Genomic DNA, 18812 nt, shown 5'->3' with positions numbered 1-18812 from the left:
ATAAATGTAAAATAAAGAATCTATATTTTCAAAAATAAAGAAACATTTACTCTTCTGACAAGCAAGTATTGATAACTGTACTCCGTTTCATTCTCAGCTAAATAATAATCCTTTCAATTTAAAAATCAAATGCATTCAGTTCTTGTTTAACAATCTGAGGAAAAAGAAGAATGAATATTAGGAGAGAAGTCAAAAAGATATGCAGAGCCAAAAAAATGCTTGCAAGGACAAAATGAACATATAAGCAGAATTAGTTACATCTAGCAGGAGGAAAAGAAGATGTATATAGAAGTTATATCAAAACACAGCAACATCATCAACAGAGGTCTGAGGGACACAGTTGTCAATAAAGCAAGTGAGTCAATAAATCAGTAAAGAGAAATGAGATTTGCCCAGCTCTTTCCGCATACACAGCTTAGTTAATGAACCATACGGCCATTCTGAATACACCTTTTGTAGTATCCAGCTTAGAGGAAACAAAAAAAGAACAAAAATCCTTGAGCAAAACAAATCAACCTGAAGTCTTTTGCACAGAGGCAATATCAGCATGAGTATTTACTATGAGCTAGATGAGGTGGAATTCAAGAGCCAAAAACCAGGTAACATTACGATTAGGGACGCAGAATATAGGCTGAGTATGCTTATGCTAGCAATTCTTAAGAATTCTACCTACCCACTGGACAGGTCAATCTTACACTTCAGGACATTCATGTGGTTTGATTCTGCCATTAAAATATGCTGTTCAGGGTGGGGTTGGGGAAGGAAAAAAGTATTTTGGAGATGTAAATTAAAGGAAACTTTTGGTTGATATTGTTATAACTAAAAAACTCCACAGTAATTAGACCAAAGTGGTGCGCGTTTACTTTAATTTTAAAGAATTGCACATCCTACACTTCACACACTCTCCTCTCGTGCGGAAGTTTCCCAAAGAGCAGAAAAAATCCTGTTCTTCAGAGAATGTTTTTGAGAAAAGACAGAATGAAATATTTTGGAATACACTTTAGGAGAAGCTTGTACTGGCAAAGATGCCAAGTGATCAAAACTCTCTTCCCCTGTAGCTTCTATGGTTCCTCAAGTCAGTAACAAAATAGGGCTTGACAACAAAATTAGGGGCAGTGTATGAGTCACACTGCAGCCAATTACATATATAAGCCGCATATAATTTCTTCATAATTTTTCTGTCAGGGCTATTTTTAAACTATTATAATAACTACCTTTGAGTAACAATGCACTAAAAAATATGTTTGTACATTTAATGAAACAGAAAGGGGACTACTACCCTTCCTTACTTTAACACATCTGAAACAGTTACATGAATCAGAAAATGTTACTGATGTTCAGATAAATTTTGAAAAACAAAATGCTAGAACATTCTTAATATAGCAAAGGGGAATTCCAGATACAACACCAGATAGATGATGTTTCCTTATAACATCTTGCTTGGCTCCTGCAGGTTGTGCACACTCTATTAGTTGGGCCAACAGCCCCTCTTTGACTGTGCCCACTCCCCCATAGCTTTGATCTCCCTTCTTTTCAAGTCCCTGCAAGAGTGTATAAGAACCAACTGCCCTTAAAGGCTTACTCTGCAGCTATTTAAAACCATTATAAGCTCATCAAGAAGGGTCGGGAGAAGGAAGGTAGATGCTAGAACACAGGTACCCAAAACACCTCAAAGATTTTTGATCATAGTAGGTAACTGCCCCTTCTCCTTTGAAAGATTTTCAGCAACTTGCACAGAGTCTTTAAAAAATGGAGAAAAGGAAGAGGATTTTATTAAGAAAAGGGAAATATATTGTTATTCTACTGTGCTGATGTCTGACTGGTATCCCAAACAAACTGGTAAATGTATGCAAATACACATATAAATGTTTCACTAAACAGATAATCCCAGAGTTGTTCAGGCTGCCTTTGTTCTAATTGAGGTAACCTCAAACCATTTTCCAAAGGAGTGTTTTGGTTTGAAGCAGCAGTGCCGTTCTGAAATTAAATTTATGGCCAGCCCCACTTAACCAGGCACTGCGCTAGTTTGCAGAGGAGTATCAGTGTGCATGGACTAGTTTTCTTTTAGAAGGAAGTAACCAAGAAGCTCCCCTCGAGGTATGCACCAAACGTGCTCTAACGCTTCACATCTCCATTATGGTCTGAACAGATGACTAATCCTTTGGACAGTTTTTTAAGTCTGTTCTGACATAAAAATAGATCTGCTTTGAGCAGCGACTGGACTAGAAGACTTCCAGAGATACCTTTTAGTGAGTTATTTTATGGTTCTATGGAAAATACAAAAACTGCACACAATGTCAATGCAAGCACCATGGCACTAACTGATTTGATCCACTCCTGTTGTTTCAAATTATTTGCTAATGTAGACATAGATTTCCATGTCCAATAATTCTTACTTAGCAGCTTCACATTCTAATTTAGTACAACACAAATTACGCTGGGTACTAAAGAAATTTTCTGTGGCAGTATAGACCTCTCTGCAGGTTTCTTCTTGCAAAGGTACATTAATATGTGCAATGCTCATTGTTGTCAAAGCTAGACTGCTGCAGAACTCAAGTTAGCTTCTTTCAAGTTAGCTCAGATATTTGCACACCACACTGATAAATGCAGTTAATATGCTGCCTGTGTTGTACAGGATGAGGAACTAGAAAATCATAATGACATGTACAACCTGAAAAAAAACACTGTCAATCATTAAGTGGTGGAAATTAGCTTTAAGCTTGATATTATCATCCTCTCACAGTGGTTAATGATATCCATTATAAACCAGAATTAATTCCAATTTATCTGCATATTCATTAGCAGCTCAGTATACAACCTCTCATCTTTAGCTATGTGATGATTTTAAAATATACTCAGTGCTGTCATCATGATTCTACTGCCTCAGTATGAAGATGTACTTCTTATTTTGTCCTTCTCAAAAGTGATAGGAAAAAAAGCAAAGAGAGAAAATGCAAAGAACTGAAAGAAAATTGAAGAATTATTCAAAAAACTAATACAGAAAAAGGTGAACTGAGATGATCTGTGCAAGTAAATAAAAAAACCCTTACAGAAAAATAGTCTCAACTTTCCCAGAATCATAATGAAGTGAGAAAGCTTCTATGTCTGGCATTTAAATATTTCCCTTAAATCTTATTTCCTAAGCAAATTAAATTTATAGGATGTTTTCTCCTTCCACCCATTCATCTGAAATAATTTGTCAACCTTTGTCCAAATTCAGTTAACTTTGTTAAGAAGCAGAAGCCTTGCTAATTAGCAATTTTTTAACAGCTTCCTCAATTAAAAAAAAGAAAAAAAAAAAAAAAAGACGAGAATTCCACAACAGTACCCCAGTCATATGTTGAAGCGTGAGTGAGGAAAGCAGACACTGCAGGTATTTGCGTGAGGAATAGTGAAACATGAAATCTTTATGATGAGAATATGCAAGCAAGCTGACAAAACTCCCTTGGAAGCTGTTTCCTTAGTTCTGCTGCTCATAGAATGATTTCTTTACTGAATTCACTGCTGCTGCAACAAAAATAAATATTTGTATCTTAATTAACCAGAAAAATCCAGACAGTGAATCCTACCACATCTGTTCCATGTCTTCTTTCCAGCAGAAGTCGGAAGATATTAGCTGTAATCTTGTTATCTTGGACACCTTGTCCAAGGCCACGGTTGTCATCCTGCATAAGTCGACGATCCATGATCACTTCCAACTGACCTGAAAGAGCAATACAAGAATTATACTGGTAATCAGAATATGTAAAGCTTCTATTAAAAGAAAAATACCATGAAATATAACTTAAAGAATCACAATTTTTCTCTTGCATATGGAAAAGTAATAGCAAATCAATATTGTTAGGACTGATTATGAAAACAGTTAATACCTTTGGGCTTTGGCTCTTTATAGCCTTCCAAAAAAATTTCACAAGCCTTTCAGAAGAAGGTCCTGAAAATTTTTAACATAAGAGTCTAAATAGAAGTTTAGCATGAAAAGTTATTACTATTAACTATTATTTGTAAGTCTGTGAAAAAAGCTAGAACCACAGTAAGAAGGACAAACCTATAATAAACTTTTGTCAAAGTTTACAAACAAAACGTAGATCTAGATCCAAAACTACCTAACCGCATTTCTGATATTCTTTAAGAAGCTAGAATAATGAAGGCTGACAAAATAAAGCTTTATTATTCTTAAGGCAATTGTGACCAGCAAATAAAAACAAAATGATCAGTGCTGCTAAAGTCAGAGATAAAAACAATTTCAAAAGTGGGTCAAATACTAAAAAAGATTGTTTTAGGGAAATTTCTGGCTTAAAAATGGTGTAAGTGTATTGCATGAGGCTTCAGGACATAAGTGATCCCTGCTAGCCCATTAAATATCCATCAGACTGCAGGGAAGTCCATGTCTAAATGACAGTGGTGCATCCATCCCATCTATCTGGAGGTCTTCCCTGGGGCATGGAAGATAATCCACTAACTAGTAAATTAGAGCAAACTGGATGGAATTTACAAGGTGGAGGATGTTCAGCATCTAACATTAAAAAATGATTATGCATCCAATCCCACAAATGGGAAGAGAGATGGAAAGTAGGAATAAAGTTGTAGCATATGCACTTCACAGTTTTTGATCAAGTCTCTTAGAAGTTGATGTTGAATACTGATGACAATACAGTAAGAAATCCTACTCCATACTGCTGAGATCATCTGACAGCATGAGAGTTAACTAACTGCTGCATAGTAAGGAACCTGTCTCTAATCCTAGAATGAGAAGCCAGAAATAATCAGTTGTTCATATAAATCTCAGATGGTGGGTTATCCCTTGAGACAAACAGTCTCAGACAAACAGATACACAGCTACTGAAGGTACTTGCCTAAACTAATGTTTTTGAATTTTCTTCCAGGATCCCTTTGAGATCCTGAAGGGCCTTCAAAAGAAGTGATGATAAATGATAAAGTCAGCTGAATATGTTCTCCTCCTTTCTTTTAGTGGGAGCAGTAGGTGCTGTTGCTAACTACCTCTTAACCTTGAGTGACATAGAGTTGCCGAAGAGTGATATAGTTAAGAAATTAATGCCATAACCAGGTATGGGATACATCTTTTGTTCTTTTAACTGGAGTAGGGGAAAAGCCTCTAATGTCTTCTAACTGGGTTGAAACCAATGTTCACAGAAAGCTAATTTCTCTCTGATACTTAACTGCAATTTGTCAAACACCACTAGCCTTAACTTCCTTAACTTGAAGACAGAGAGTGGGGGTCCCTGTGGACTTAGATATTGCGTTATTCTGTGATACAGAGACTAGGATTGTTAAAGAACAAATACAGACACTACTACAAGGCATTGGAGCCTCTGCACACAAATTTAGTCTCCAATACCTATGTAACGAGTCCCTACAAACATTTGGTGGTGTCAAGTTCACTCACAAGATCAGGCCAAAGGGAATTTGGTTTCTAGCAATGGAAGGCATAAAAAAAAAGTGGTTTGGGTCTTGTATCAGGTGGCCTTGGAACAAAAGGATGGTATTTTCCGCTGTGGCTTTATTAAAGCATCAGTCTATAGGCCAGTGTTAACTCTTTGCCCTAAAATGAATTAGGTTTGCTAATACTGCCATCAGTCTAGTACGATATCCATCTTTTGTCAGAATATAAATTAATATGACTTTTTTCTGAAAAGAAACTGGGAAGTAGGTTTTGGCATTTTTCTGATGGGCTTTTCGTCTTCTCAATATTCATTCCATTGTTTTTCAAAACGGTGTAAATTTAAACTCACAATATATTACAGCAAGGAATTACACGTTGTAAGTTATGAATTATACATCTTATGTTGCCCACTACTTCCTAGCTTTATTTGAATGCCTCCTCATTCTGGTAGCAGTATAGACTGAACAACTGACCTCTGTTTCCATCCCTCCAGGCCATTCCTCATAGCCTCCTCTGCTGTGACGGACAAGACTGCATCCCTTTTGGAATTCTTAATATGAATTGATTTTTCTTGTCAACATATTCATCAGCTCTTTCAAAGTACTTCATTAAATTTATTAGGTATGATCTTGCTTCAGAAAAAAGTATGTTGGTTCTTATCCAAGATAATTTTCATCCTTTAATTCACTAATTCTAGTCTTCAAAAAAGCTGCTATTGTTTTCCTTGACAGGGATGTTAGCCTATACTGTGTATACTTAAGACTAGTGCTTTCTACCCTAAAGCAAACAAACAAATCAAAAAACATGATCAGCATCTCATTATCCATCTTAAGCCCTCTGCTACCAGAGCAGTACAAAAGAGAACAAACCACTTAGTTTTGCTGTTTCATCCTTGAGTTCCATCAGGGTTGTCGGGTGAAAAATACCTGGTTCTGACAAGTTATTGCTCATTTTGTCTGTTTCGTAATCTCTTTCCTCTGTCTCTAGTTTGAGACAGATCCTCCGTTGTAGATGACAGAATCTCATGCGGGAACAACCTCTGCCTCCTCCCTTATGGACATATTCTAAAACTTGTCAGAGTTGGAGAAACCTATTTCCTTTCTTCAGACGCTAGTAGGTATGGTAATCTCTGAATGAACTATTTCAGACAATCATGAAGGATAGGCCTTTATAATATCTATCATCTCATACTTACCATTTTTCAAGCTTGCAACACCTAGAGACTGAGCTGAATGAAGTGTCAAACGAACGCCAACATCTTGAATATAAGCCATTGTAGTCATAGGATAGATATTTGCTTGAAGAGGCAATTTGCTCATCGTCAGTCTGGGCTGGATCTGCAGTATGAACACAACTTCAATAAAATACATTCTTTTTATGCATTTAAATTTCAAAGACCTTTTCAGACATTTATCCCATATGCTTTAGAAGCACTGATTGACAACCGGCACCAAAGCATTCACTCGACTGTATTATTTAGCTTTTTGGAGATTTATGGCTAAAATTACCACTTTGGAAATGATAACTTCAATGTACTTTTAGATCAAAGAATATTTAAAAAAAACCTGAAAGATTCATCAAGGGAACCTGCAAAAAAAGGAATAATCACAGTTATAGAATGAGAGAAAATTTTTTCTCCTCTAGAGAGCAAGCAGTGAATAGATTCAAGGTAGCAGAAAAGGAATTGTTGATTTATAATGAGAACTTATTAAAGTGCTAGTGGAATTCTTGAATGGTACATGAAAAATGAGTAGTAGTAGTATTAAAATTATTTTCATGTTTAAATATTCACTTTACTGTCTCCAGCAAAATGCAGTACTGCACACTAACTGGAAAAACAATAGTCTCTTACTCAGCAGGTATGGTTTTCAATGCATTTGCAAAACTATTTTTAGCAAGGAAGGAAGGTAAGGAACAGAAAATTTTCTTTCTTTTCTGTGTGCTGCAGAGTCAAAGTTAAGAAAATAGTCACATTATATTTCATCAGATGCATTATCAATAGAGCAAGTTTTTACACTCCAAAAATACGTCACTTATTTCCACCACAGCAGCAAGTGGTTGTTCTCTAGGTCTGAGTTGCTGGACCGTATGCACATCTCACATTGTGCTACCCAAAGGGCTCTAATTAAATAGACAAAGCAGAGGGGAAAGAAGGCATGTGGATATACAAGCAGCTACATGGTAGCTTTTCATACCTTGCTGTATTACAATTCTTATGTTAAAAAGGATATAAAGAAATATTTAACAAACCCCTTGAAAGAAAACAGTTGCTACTTCATCTGATCTAAATCAAACTTTATAATGGATACATTTTTAAAGCTTTTCTCCTTTTAAATGATTAGTGGAGTTTAACATGAGAGTTTGATTAATATGACTCAAACTCTTTACAATCAGAAGTATTAAGACAGTTAAAAACTGAGACTCTAAGGCTTTTATAATTAACAGACAGTAATTACCTGATATCCATTAAGATCAGTATAGAATCTATTTTGACTGTTTATGTCAGATGAAATTCTCATTGCAAGCTCACGATTATATTCTCCTCTAATATCCACAATATTGGAAACTTCAAGAGATTGGCCTTCCAAACCTACATGAAAAAGATGCATTTAAAATCTCTCAATTTTTAAAAGCGATTGCCACATATATAAGAATGAGTATGCTCCCAGAACACAGTGATAAAGTTTTCCCCTACTAGTTTTCCTTTTCTGTTATATCTACCCAGATATTTGAAGCCAGTTCAGTTATGTACCATATGATATAGCAGTACTTCTAATTCAGTACTCATTGAACAGTCTGAAACCTTCACTGAAGTAGAACAGAAGCAATTAATGATAAGAACCAATGTGCGTTCTGGTAAATCAGTAGGAAACAACACACAACTGTTAAGTGCTGCCTTTAGCAAGACCTAGCCATTCACTTCTTCCCTTGACTCTTAGGCAGCTGTAGCCATTCACAGACAAGAGTGAAGTTACCAGCTTCTTGACAGCAACTGTTCCACTAAGCAGGAAACTGGTCAGCTGTTTTAAGGAAGATTCTACCCATTTTGGTTAAGGACAGTGAATTAAGAAACTGCACACTAATATGATGACAACCAGGACACAAGACTTTGTTGACAGGGGAAAGATGTCTATTTACTAAAAGAAGGATTAAGTATTTGAAAATGCAGACAGATGTTCATTGAGATTTTTTTTCTACAGTGCCTCACACTGAAAATTAAATACCTTTAATAGTAACCTGACCTTTTCAACTGGACTGGAATCATACCATCATTCAGCATGACCACTTCTACCCTTTATGTAGTCTAATTGGACTAACGATTGTGAAAAGAATTCTGCCAAGCAGAACAGAGATATGAAATTTCTCTATGTAGTGAGATGAATTTACATTGTGCTTGTCTGATGGATTGTAAATAGAAGTCAGTAGAAAGTGAGGGACTGATTAACCAACTTAGTCCCTTAAAACTTGAAGACAGTATTTAAAAATCTTAGATAATACATTTTTTTTTTTTTTTTTCCTTCAACAATTCACTGTATGTCAACTCACAAGACCCAGAGGCATGCTTATCCGTTTGGGCTCCTGAACTGTGGAATCTTTTGCAGAAGGACAAAATATCTTTGAATAAAATTCCTAGATTCCTAAGCACATAAACAGAGGTTAGCACAACCTCCTTTTCCTTCTACACATGCAGTTTTCAAATTTTTTTAGCAGTTGTGTTTAAAAGCATGTTGGAATAGTTTCCTTAAGGTCTCTACTTTGTCAAATTCTAAAAAAACCCACTCTGAACCTTTACACAATGGAATGCTGAAAGAGTCCACCTGCTTCAATTTTTATGCTATTATTTAATTTAGTATGTATAATGCAGTCAGGGTTGTGATTTTGTCACCTGAATGAGGAGACTGTCAAGCTCTGTATTTGTTTCCTCATCTTTTTTAAAATCTGAATGCCACCTGCAGCAGTACCAGCAACTGTTTAAAAAGTTAACATTTACCAATGGCTATTATACTACAGTGCTAAATGAAAAACATTTGGTTCAGGTAATTACTTCCATTTTCCCAGACCTAGTCTGGAAAAACTGGATCTATACGCTTCACTTTTGACGCTCTTAGTCATAGATTTTCTAACAATTTTAAAGTAAGACTACTACAGCGCAAGTATATTGAACAAGGATACAATATTTTAGTTTACAATGTTAAAACGACCAGAGCATGAACTACTCTCACCTCTTTCCTACTGCATAATTTGAGTTAACACAAAAATACAATTACCAAGATAATGAAACATAAGAAGCTTCTGATAAAAAGATTAACAAAATCATGCTGATATCAAAACCAGATACAGATGTAAGCAGAAAAAGTTAAAAATCACTCCTTGGTCAATTACTGAACAGAGCTGTCAAGCCAGAGTATTTTCTGCTCAAAATCAACAGAATTCTGAAGCCAAAAGTGGAAAAAGCAGTGTTTTATCAAAATTGCTGAAGAAGCTGTAGGACTCAGAAGTACTGTCCAACAGTTGAATTAGCCACACGATCAGGCTTTCCACCCACTGGCAAGCAAGTAGGTTACAACAGAGGAGTATAAGGTCTTTATTTAAAAGTGAAATGTATGTATACACATACATATATTTATTTCTCTCCACATGCTTTGTTACTGTACCTATCTAGTAAGACTTCAAGATACCTTCTTTTAATTGAAGTAATGCTATATAAATAACTTCCCTTACAAAGCCCAGGAAACAGACTTCAGCAAAACAATGATACAAAGTCATCAATTTTCAAACTTTGAAAAAGGCCACTTCAGATGAAGAAATTAAAATAAAAACACACCATAAAAGTAAACAGAGAAAATATATAAAATAATTGCATCATTTTTCCTTGTAAAAGCTGGGAACATGGTACAGGACTTCACCATGATGACTGGATTCGTAACGGTATAAGTATTGAAACAGTGTAATGAATGAAAAATTGTTAAAAAAGAGAAAAAGAACTAAATAGTGCACTCAAAATGAAAGATAAACTTATGTGTAAGGAATTGGCAAGCAAGTTATTTTCAATGATGACTCATTTTCTGTGAACTGTGAAATGGAAGTATAATACTTCTGATAGGCACTTACTAGCGAATTAAAGAAAAGGGAGTATTACAAAGAAATCCATTTAAAAAAAAAAAACCAAACAAACAGCCTCACTCTAACCAAAAGAGACTTTTCAAGGTTTTTTCCAGGCTTTTCCCCTCCCCTTCACTACAATAAACATCCCCCTTATATAAGTTCCTTCCTTGCTAAGTAGTTTAATTTACTGAAACCCACACAGCAAAGTAACTTTTCACATTTTTGGCAATGTAGTACATCTTGACCTCAAGGTACCTTTTTTTCCATCTAAGCCGATTTTACATATTGGTCATATAAAACCAAAAAATATAATCTTGAATATAAACATGTTTCTTCAGGATCTTCAACAACAAATTACTACACAAGATGTTGGTTTGTATTCACAAGGAACGTGATCTAGAGTTTGACCTAGAATTACTGTATCAGACGAGCTGGCAACTGAACTCTGATCTGTATATGGCATATGGGTATACTATAGCAACTTCAAAGTATATACTTACATGATAAAAATGAGGCATCTGAATCAATTTTAGTTGTAAAGAGAAATATATTACAACTTGGAAAAAAAAAAATCAAACAGATCAGTTCTGTGCAACTGTAAATTAGGTATTGCTGGCAATACTATTTTTGAAACCTAAAAGGAATAAGGAAAAGAGCAAGGGAGACTTTCAAAGTACTTACAGCTTCATCATTTATTTTTGAAGGTGTTTAGAAGGTGTTTAGAAATTAAATATGATAAATATGATAAATAAGATTTTAAAAACCATGCAGACAATTTTGACACCTCCAGTAAAAGTAATGCCAATACAAAACATGTTTAAGTTCCTCCAAGTTTTGAAAATATTAGCCAAAGCTTCTGTATTCAGAAAAATTCCAGTAGATTAAATACAAATAGATGAACAACTGAAAATGTATGTTTCCTACTTCAATTACAAAAAGATACACGTGAGAATTTCAAGTCAAGTTTCTACAGGAAAATAAGTTTATACAATTGCACCATGATTTCCTCCCTCTTTCACATTTTTCACTGGCCAATTTAACCATTAAGTTTGGAAGGGTACAGAGTTTCCAAAGTTACTGTTTTCCTAGAATTTTCTTGGAAATCAGTAGTTGAACGGTGGAGAAAAAGAAAATTAAAGCCTTATTGAAGGAAAAGCAAGCAAAACTGATATGAAGTTATGTGCTAAGAGTCAATAAGCTGATGTTCAGTGCTGGTGCCTCTCAGACACAGCAGATGCTGTCAAAAGCTCTTCCAAGCAGATAAAGGACATAAAGAGGAAGCTTACAGGTAACTAAAGCATGCCTACAGTTGTGGCATAAACCAGACTTCACCATTAATGCCACTAACAGATAACTTTACATTCTTCGCGACTTCAGAAAAGATATTGTTGTACCTCCACCAATACGTTTGAAGCTAGGAAAGAAACTACATTTTTACATCATCTCCAAGATATTTCTAAAATTTTTTTTTCGCATTTTTGTAATTTACAGGCACCTACAGATTCAGATGACCCAGTAAAGTTCAGGACCCCCTTCTAGGTAATTTACACTGTGAAACTTCCTAATAGTGACAGGTATCTCCAACAAATCTGTTGAGTTTAAGCATGCCCGCCTAATGACTAGCATGATGCTCAGAAAGGGATCATGGTGCACTGGACCTAGTAAGACTTCACTCTGATGAATTCTGCACTAGTTCAGAAGTGTGTTTAAACAATAAAAAGACAGGTAGGATCCAAGACTGTAGTGATGAAAAGTAACTGCTGACAGAGACAGAATTTCACAGCTCTTACCCTGGACTTTATACAGTCGCATGGTATGTGTCACATGGTGGAAAAAACATACAACTTCTGAGAAAATCCTTCCATGAGCAACTCTTATGGTAGGTGGATCTGTAAAAATATAAGGCTACAAAAAGAAAACAGATAGTTATAATAATTATTTTGAAAATTTTGCATAAAAGTAGTGTCAATAAATCAAAGCATTTAATAAATATTAAACAGTCTATTTTTTTTTTAAACCATTCTATATCTAAGTCTAGTCTAAAAACTGGGAATTAAAAAATGACTCCTAATCTGCAATTCAGCAACTTCTCTTCAGAGCCTCACTTTTCTTTTAGCTAAAACTAGGATAACCCTCATTACATATCTCACAGGTATTTTATGAGGAATAATGGATACAAGGCCTACAAACACAGTAATGTATTAATATTGCAAAGATCTGGATTGAGCTTTTTTGCTAGCAAAATTGTACTTGCTAACCAGTAATCAAATACTGTAGTTTCATAATCAGTGGCAGAAGGTTTAACTGTCTCTTTGGTTTGCTCACAGCTTACTATATCAGTGGTACACACTGCATGACGGAAGCTGCCTCTACACTGTCTTGTGGATCAGTTTGCACATCCTTTTGAAAGGGGAAGCTTTTTCTTCATCAAAAGCAGCTACAGTTGCCAGGGAAGCCCCCTGGAATGCAGGGCAGAGCTGGGAACCATTAAGGAACCTCAAGAGGGACAGTGGCTTCTTACTAATGTCTCTCTTACTAATGTCTCTCAAAGACTAGCAGACATTTCACCTATCCATAGTCAAACCAAAGAGATGAAGAAAATTATTTTTCCATGTAGTCACAGTATTTTCAGTCTCAGCTAAGCAAACAATGACTTTTTTTTAAAACAGCTGATCCCAAACTGAACTCTATACACTATATAGAAATACATGGATGGTTACAAAGCTAAAAATAGGTTAAATATTAAGCATGCACAAAGCCAAAAATTAAAATACCACACATGCAACTACCCACTATAGGGCAATAGCAACAAATAAAGACCTCACTCAAAAAAACTCCAACAAAGTACTTGAAAAACATGTTATTCAGAGGGATCTAAGCAGAAAGCTCTTAGAGGGTGGCTGTCCACCCCCTGTATGTACCAATGTCATAAGAAGCACAGAGTGTGATCTTTCTTGTCAAGCAAGGAAACCAAAGATCAAATGTGTCTTGAGGAAGAGAGGAAATCAAGTTTACATACATACAGACAAAACATGTCAGAGAAGAATCAGTACAGGTACATATCATCCAGTCTTCTTCTTTGAGTACATAACTATAGGTATATTCACAGAGAAGATTTCAAGAAGTATTGTGTAAAAGAAGAAACTGAAAGACTTTCAAAGACTAAAAGCCTGCCTTTCTATTCATATATTTATTCTTAAAGCTTCAGACAGAACACTGTTAATAAAAGTTTTGCCAGAGCTCCAAGAGGCAACTCTGCAGCTATCAACTGCAGGAATACTTTGTACAGTTTTGTACTCTACAGTTTTGTAGAGGAATCATAGTTGCTTACATTTCAGTAAGATTCGTTGTTTTAGGGAGAGAAGGATTTTTCTACTGATGATCTTACAACAATGTTTTATCCAGTTAATCAGTACAAAAACCAAAATGAGTTAAGGAGTCCAAAAGACTCTTTCCAGCTGACATTAAAAAATGAGGGAATATTTTCCAAGGGGTCTCATCTTGTCCATAAGACAGACAGGTGTTACCTATAATGCAAAATCCATTTGCCAGCCAAGAAATACAGGAGGAGTACAGTATTAGCAGGGCATGGAAGCAAGTGAATTAATATGCTGGGATAAAGGAAATTTGAAGACCAGATCTTGGGTTAGAATTTGAGCTGGCTTTTGGATTCTCTTATTTCCATGAAAAACTGCCAAGATCAGTAAATGTAGGCTGAATCTTCCCCTTTCTTCTGGCAGAAGAGACCACTACCTCTCTGCTTATCTATCATACACAGGTAAAGAAGAAAAACTCATTTAACCTGTGACTACACGCTCCTAGAAGTATATGTTTAGATTAAAATCCCACAGAGGAACTGGATTACTGTCAGGAAGGCGTAATAATCAAACCCTTCAAAAACCTACCTTCAGGGTAGGGCAACATGAAGATCCTCAGGTTAGCAATGAAGGACTCAAACAGCAGCTAAAGGAACTCTCAGAAAATGAACTGAGAAACCTTAGGTCTTCAGGCCAAGCAAATACCCTTGCCAATTACTACCTACAAGAATACTACTTACGTGAACAGCAGCCTGCCAAATGCATTCTCTTAGCAAAGTAACACCTATCTTATGGACTTATTTCTGTTGTTTGTAAGAACATTTCTCACTAGGGCTCTCACTGGAGCTATAAAGGACCAAACAAGCAAAATGGAGAGATGCTGGATGAGTGACAAAGGAATGCAAAAGGCCGTGCACTTATTAAAAAAAAAAAAAAATTACCTGAAGTAATTTTTTTAAAACAAAAAGCAAAGAAATACTTGCAGGAACTCTGTTCCATCTAGCTTGTTAGTATAAAACATGACTGTGACATTGAAAACAACAACCAAAATACATTGTTCCCATACAAGTAGAAAGCTGAAACAAGATGCATTTAACAGCTCTCAGGTTCTGGGATATTGCCACAAACACTAAGTTCACACACTAGAGTCTCTAAGCTGCGCATGTAGCCAGATTAGTTCCCCAGATGAAGATAAAGGCAACCATACTTACCATTCTGAACAACATGGAGAGATGAGGTGATACGGAAGAAACGTAATTAAGTATCATTTTGCAGATATTGTCTGAAACTAATGAATTTTTTAAATTTGTGATTCCACTAGCACATGCATTGAGGGGAACGTATCAAAATGAGTTTGCAAGCCTCTAATTCAGACACAGTGCAGGGAAAAGGCACAAATGAGGAAGGAGAGTTACAAAAGCACATGCTATGATGTGGTTTTGGGGGTTAGACAAGTTCTTTCTGATACAAAGAGTGGAGATATGATGTATACTCAAGTTCTCAAGGATGCCTATTGCTTCCTGATTGTTGGGCTTCAGCAAAAATGAAATAAAAAATATGGTATTGAGAGAAGAGGGAAGCATCCTAATTCATATTTAGTGCCTAGAAAAGCACTAATCCTAGAAAGTGATTTCTTGATAGTCATAAAGAGATAATTGACCAGGTTTGCCACACTGAAAACATTTCAATGAATCAAGCTTTTAAGCAGGAAAACATCTTTATGCATTGAATGTGCAATTATTCTAGTATTATTGTAAAGATCCTTGGTGAGATGCAGAGAGGCCTGTGAAATGATCCTGGTCCTGACTCTGAAATATAAAGATACTTTTGATGTGGAAGTCTGACTAAGATGCAGAAATAGGCCTCTTACTACTCAGACATGAACCACTTTCCTTTCTAAGTGGAAGGAACAAACAATGATAAAGCTATTTGCAAATTGATTGGGCAAAGCCTGGTCTGAATTCAGTATTCACTCTGCTTTGAGTGGGAGCTTGGACTAAATGACCTTCCAGTGTGAAGGATTCTATGATTACTGAGACCTTAAATTAGGAATAAAAATATCTGGGTCTCATATGGAATGAGTTCTGTTGTATAAGATTCAGCAGCCTGCTGCGGCAGGTTTTGTTGAGCCTGGAAAGCAGTATTTTCAGAAACAGGATAACAGAACTATGGGTCAAAGGGTCCAGAAACCATTTTTCAGTACTCATATTCAAGAGAAATATGACAACCTCCCCTTGGGGTGGGTGGGTGGGTGGTGTGAGCTAGAAATTTTAAGGGAGTATACTCAGAGCAAAATAATATCCCACAGCTCCTTAGGATACCTTAAAATACTTGGCATCAAATCGGGTGCCCAAATGCCCAAGGGGCAGAGATAACTGGAGAGGTGCCTTCATTTAAATGTTTACTGGCTTGCATAGAAGCTGGCATGATATATTGCAGCCTGAAGGCATGAAGCATGGGCAATAAGCCTTTCCCCTTGTAGTCAAGTGAAGCACTACTAACCACCTTAGCATGGCCTAGAAATTTCTGGCAGTGCAGTACACTAATGGTGTGGAAGTCAAATAAACTACGCCCACAAGAAAGTTTTTCAGCACAGACTGAATTGCTCTTGATATGCCTGAGATTTTAAAAAAGAACTCAAGACAAAGCCTTCAAGAAAAGTTGCTTCTCAGTAGATTACCCTTCATTTATCAGGGTTTGAGATTAGACCATGCTTGGGGCAGAGCCGGGGCAGGTGGAGAAAAATCAAATACCATGAACTCTTGAGAACTGTGTTTTAAGAATTACATGGCAGAAGAGAGACAGTTGTCATTTTAATAGTTTTGCCTCCAAAAACAACCCTACCAATATGTGGGGCAGATTGTTAGGTGATAGATATGATGCTTGAGGAAAATACATAGCACCAAGGAAAGAACAGACACTTCAAAGACAGCCGATTCTTGAGTATTTTGAGTACCCTCCACTTAATGACACTCGGGTACTTGTCTTTTCCTGTTATCGGGCATGCAAAAACAGGGGAAGTATTAAAAGTAAGGAGACTATGCTTGAATGAGAATCCTCTGTCTTTTTGAGAGGGAAGATCTGAAGATGGATACAGCAGGATACTCTAAATGAAGAGTCTCTCTCCTTTTGGTCAGTGGAACATCCCTTTCTCACTTAAACACAGAAAGATACCATTATCTTTTCCTTAGGTTTGAAGGCCAAGCATTTAGATAACTCAGGTATGTGTTCTTCTCTGAGAAGTAGAGGCAACAGGTAATCCTGACAGATTAAAAAAGGACCTGTCATGAAAAAAGTTTCGTGAAGCTAGTAGCAGTAGCTGCAGCTATAGAAGTCAGATGTCATCATCAGTAAAGGAAGTCAGCCATGGAGACAAAATGTGTAGAGTAAAAAGGGGAGAAAAGCTCTAGCACTAGAGATCCTGCAGGATAGGAAAAAAATAAATCTCTTTTCCTATATATTCTGTTGGTACGTTAAGTACCTAGAGCAAGTAGTACATACATGGGTGCATAGACACAGCTGCCTGAAGGAGAATCACAATTTCCCAGTCTGGGTCTATCAAAAAGTCCACTTTCATTCTGAAAAATTGATTTGTAAAACAAGAAAATTAACCACTCACATTGATCCCACAAACACTTAGCATCTGACTCTTTGGAAAAAAATGCTTTGTTCTATTCCCTATTGACACTGAACATGGCTAATAACTAGGTCATCACATATTGACTTGTCTTGAATACATAGAAGAAAATATAGACATTTAACTGTTTCTACGTTTATTGAATACTGATTCCCTCCCCCCCCCCCCCCCCCCGCCATCTAACAGATTTACATAGTTCACCATAGTTCCAAAATCACAAGAGATACAAATGTGTTTTCCCTTCACAGGCAGGATGCTGCTGTTTATTTTTGTTGTAAGGTCCAAGGAAGTCCCTTCCTTCCAAACCTTGATAACACTGTCAACCAGTTAAGCAGCACTGATGTTTTAAAAAATTAAGACAAAAATTAAGATACTGCTTGTCTTTTTCCCTGGTACCTTGCTTTTTTTCTGTTTTGCAGAAAATACAAAGACATGATAGGAGCACTGCCTTATCTCTAGAGCTGCAGCATGGAGCCTCTGCTCTGTGTCATTGTCCTGGATTTGCATTGTTGTCCTGACCTGAGGCTGCCACTGAACTACTTTCATACTTCTGAGACAGCAGGGTCAAGACCCTGTGCCACAACCCCAGAGACTGTTCTTAATGGGGGCTGTCTAGCTGCCCCATGGCAATGTTTGCCATGCTATCATAGAGCCTTAAGTCCAGCTATTCTTTTCAGAGCAGTGACCAAGAGTTATCAGTGTTCTGTGTACCTTCTATTTAATACTGTGTAAATCATTGTCATTAACCCAGGTCTCTGCTGATGTCCAACTTAGTGCTGGTACTAGAGGCTTACCACTTCTTAGTGAGAATGCACTCTTTGCAGTACTCCAGCCATAAAGATGATTAATCCAAGGAACCTCTTGAAAGATTCAGATCTGTGTACATTACAGCACACAGACCATCATCTGCAGAAAACATGACATCCACTCATAACAGTCTACTGATGACCAGAGCTGCACTGTATGTGTTAAGTGTTCTAAACTGGCACGGCTTTAAGTCATGACCTGCAAGCCTATCATGTTACAGTGCCAAGTTTCCAAATTAAACTGGCAGAAGAACTCACGATCAAAAAGGCTATGTAAGTACTATAGTAACACAGACAATTAAACTAGATGAAGAAAAATAATTTCTGAGTATTGCAGAACTGAAAAGAAAGGAACCAAAAGACTTATCAAGTGACAAAACAACCAGTTAACAAAGGCAAAGAAAACATATAACTGTAGTCATATCAAAGGAAAATGACCCAACATCAAATGCAATTATTCTTTTCAAATTTTGCAGTAATACATAGGGTGAAGGGGATAGGAAAAACATACCTAGCCAAAAATCAAATTGCCTGTAATCTATCGT

General features: G+C 36.5%; 1 protein-coding gene across 6 annotated transcripts in view; it reads right to left on the bottom strand.

Annotated features, from left to right (window-relative positions):
• The window catches only part of MAN2A1 (mannosidase alpha class 2A member 1), a 121077-nt gene that overhangs the window by 16813 nt on the left and 85452 nt on the right, over positions 1–18812 (bottom strand). For all 6 annotated transcript variants that reach the window (XM_082337327.1, XM_082337328.1, XM_082337329.1 and 3 more), the window contains 4 exons: positions 12298–12412; positions 7858–7991; positions 6597–6738; positions 3570–3703 (listed from right to left, as the gene is read on the bottom strand). In XM_082337327.1, coding sequence (XP_082193453.1) covers positions 3570–3703; positions 6597–6738; positions 7858–7991; positions 12298–12412 — 525 coding nt within the window. The remainder of the gene's footprint in view (positions 1–3569; positions 3704–6596; positions 6739–7857; positions 7992–12297; positions 12413–18812) is intronic.

The sequence above is a fragment of the Platalea leucorodia genome, assembly GCF_965183815.1.
Source record: "Platalea leucorodia genome assembly, chromosome: Z".
NCBI classification, from domain to species: Eukaryota; Metazoa; Chordata; class Aves; order Pelecaniformes; family Threskiornithidae; genus Platalea; species Platalea leucorodia.
Note: the sequence above shows the minus strand (reverse complement) of the source record. Positions and strands in the feature narration are given on the sequence as shown.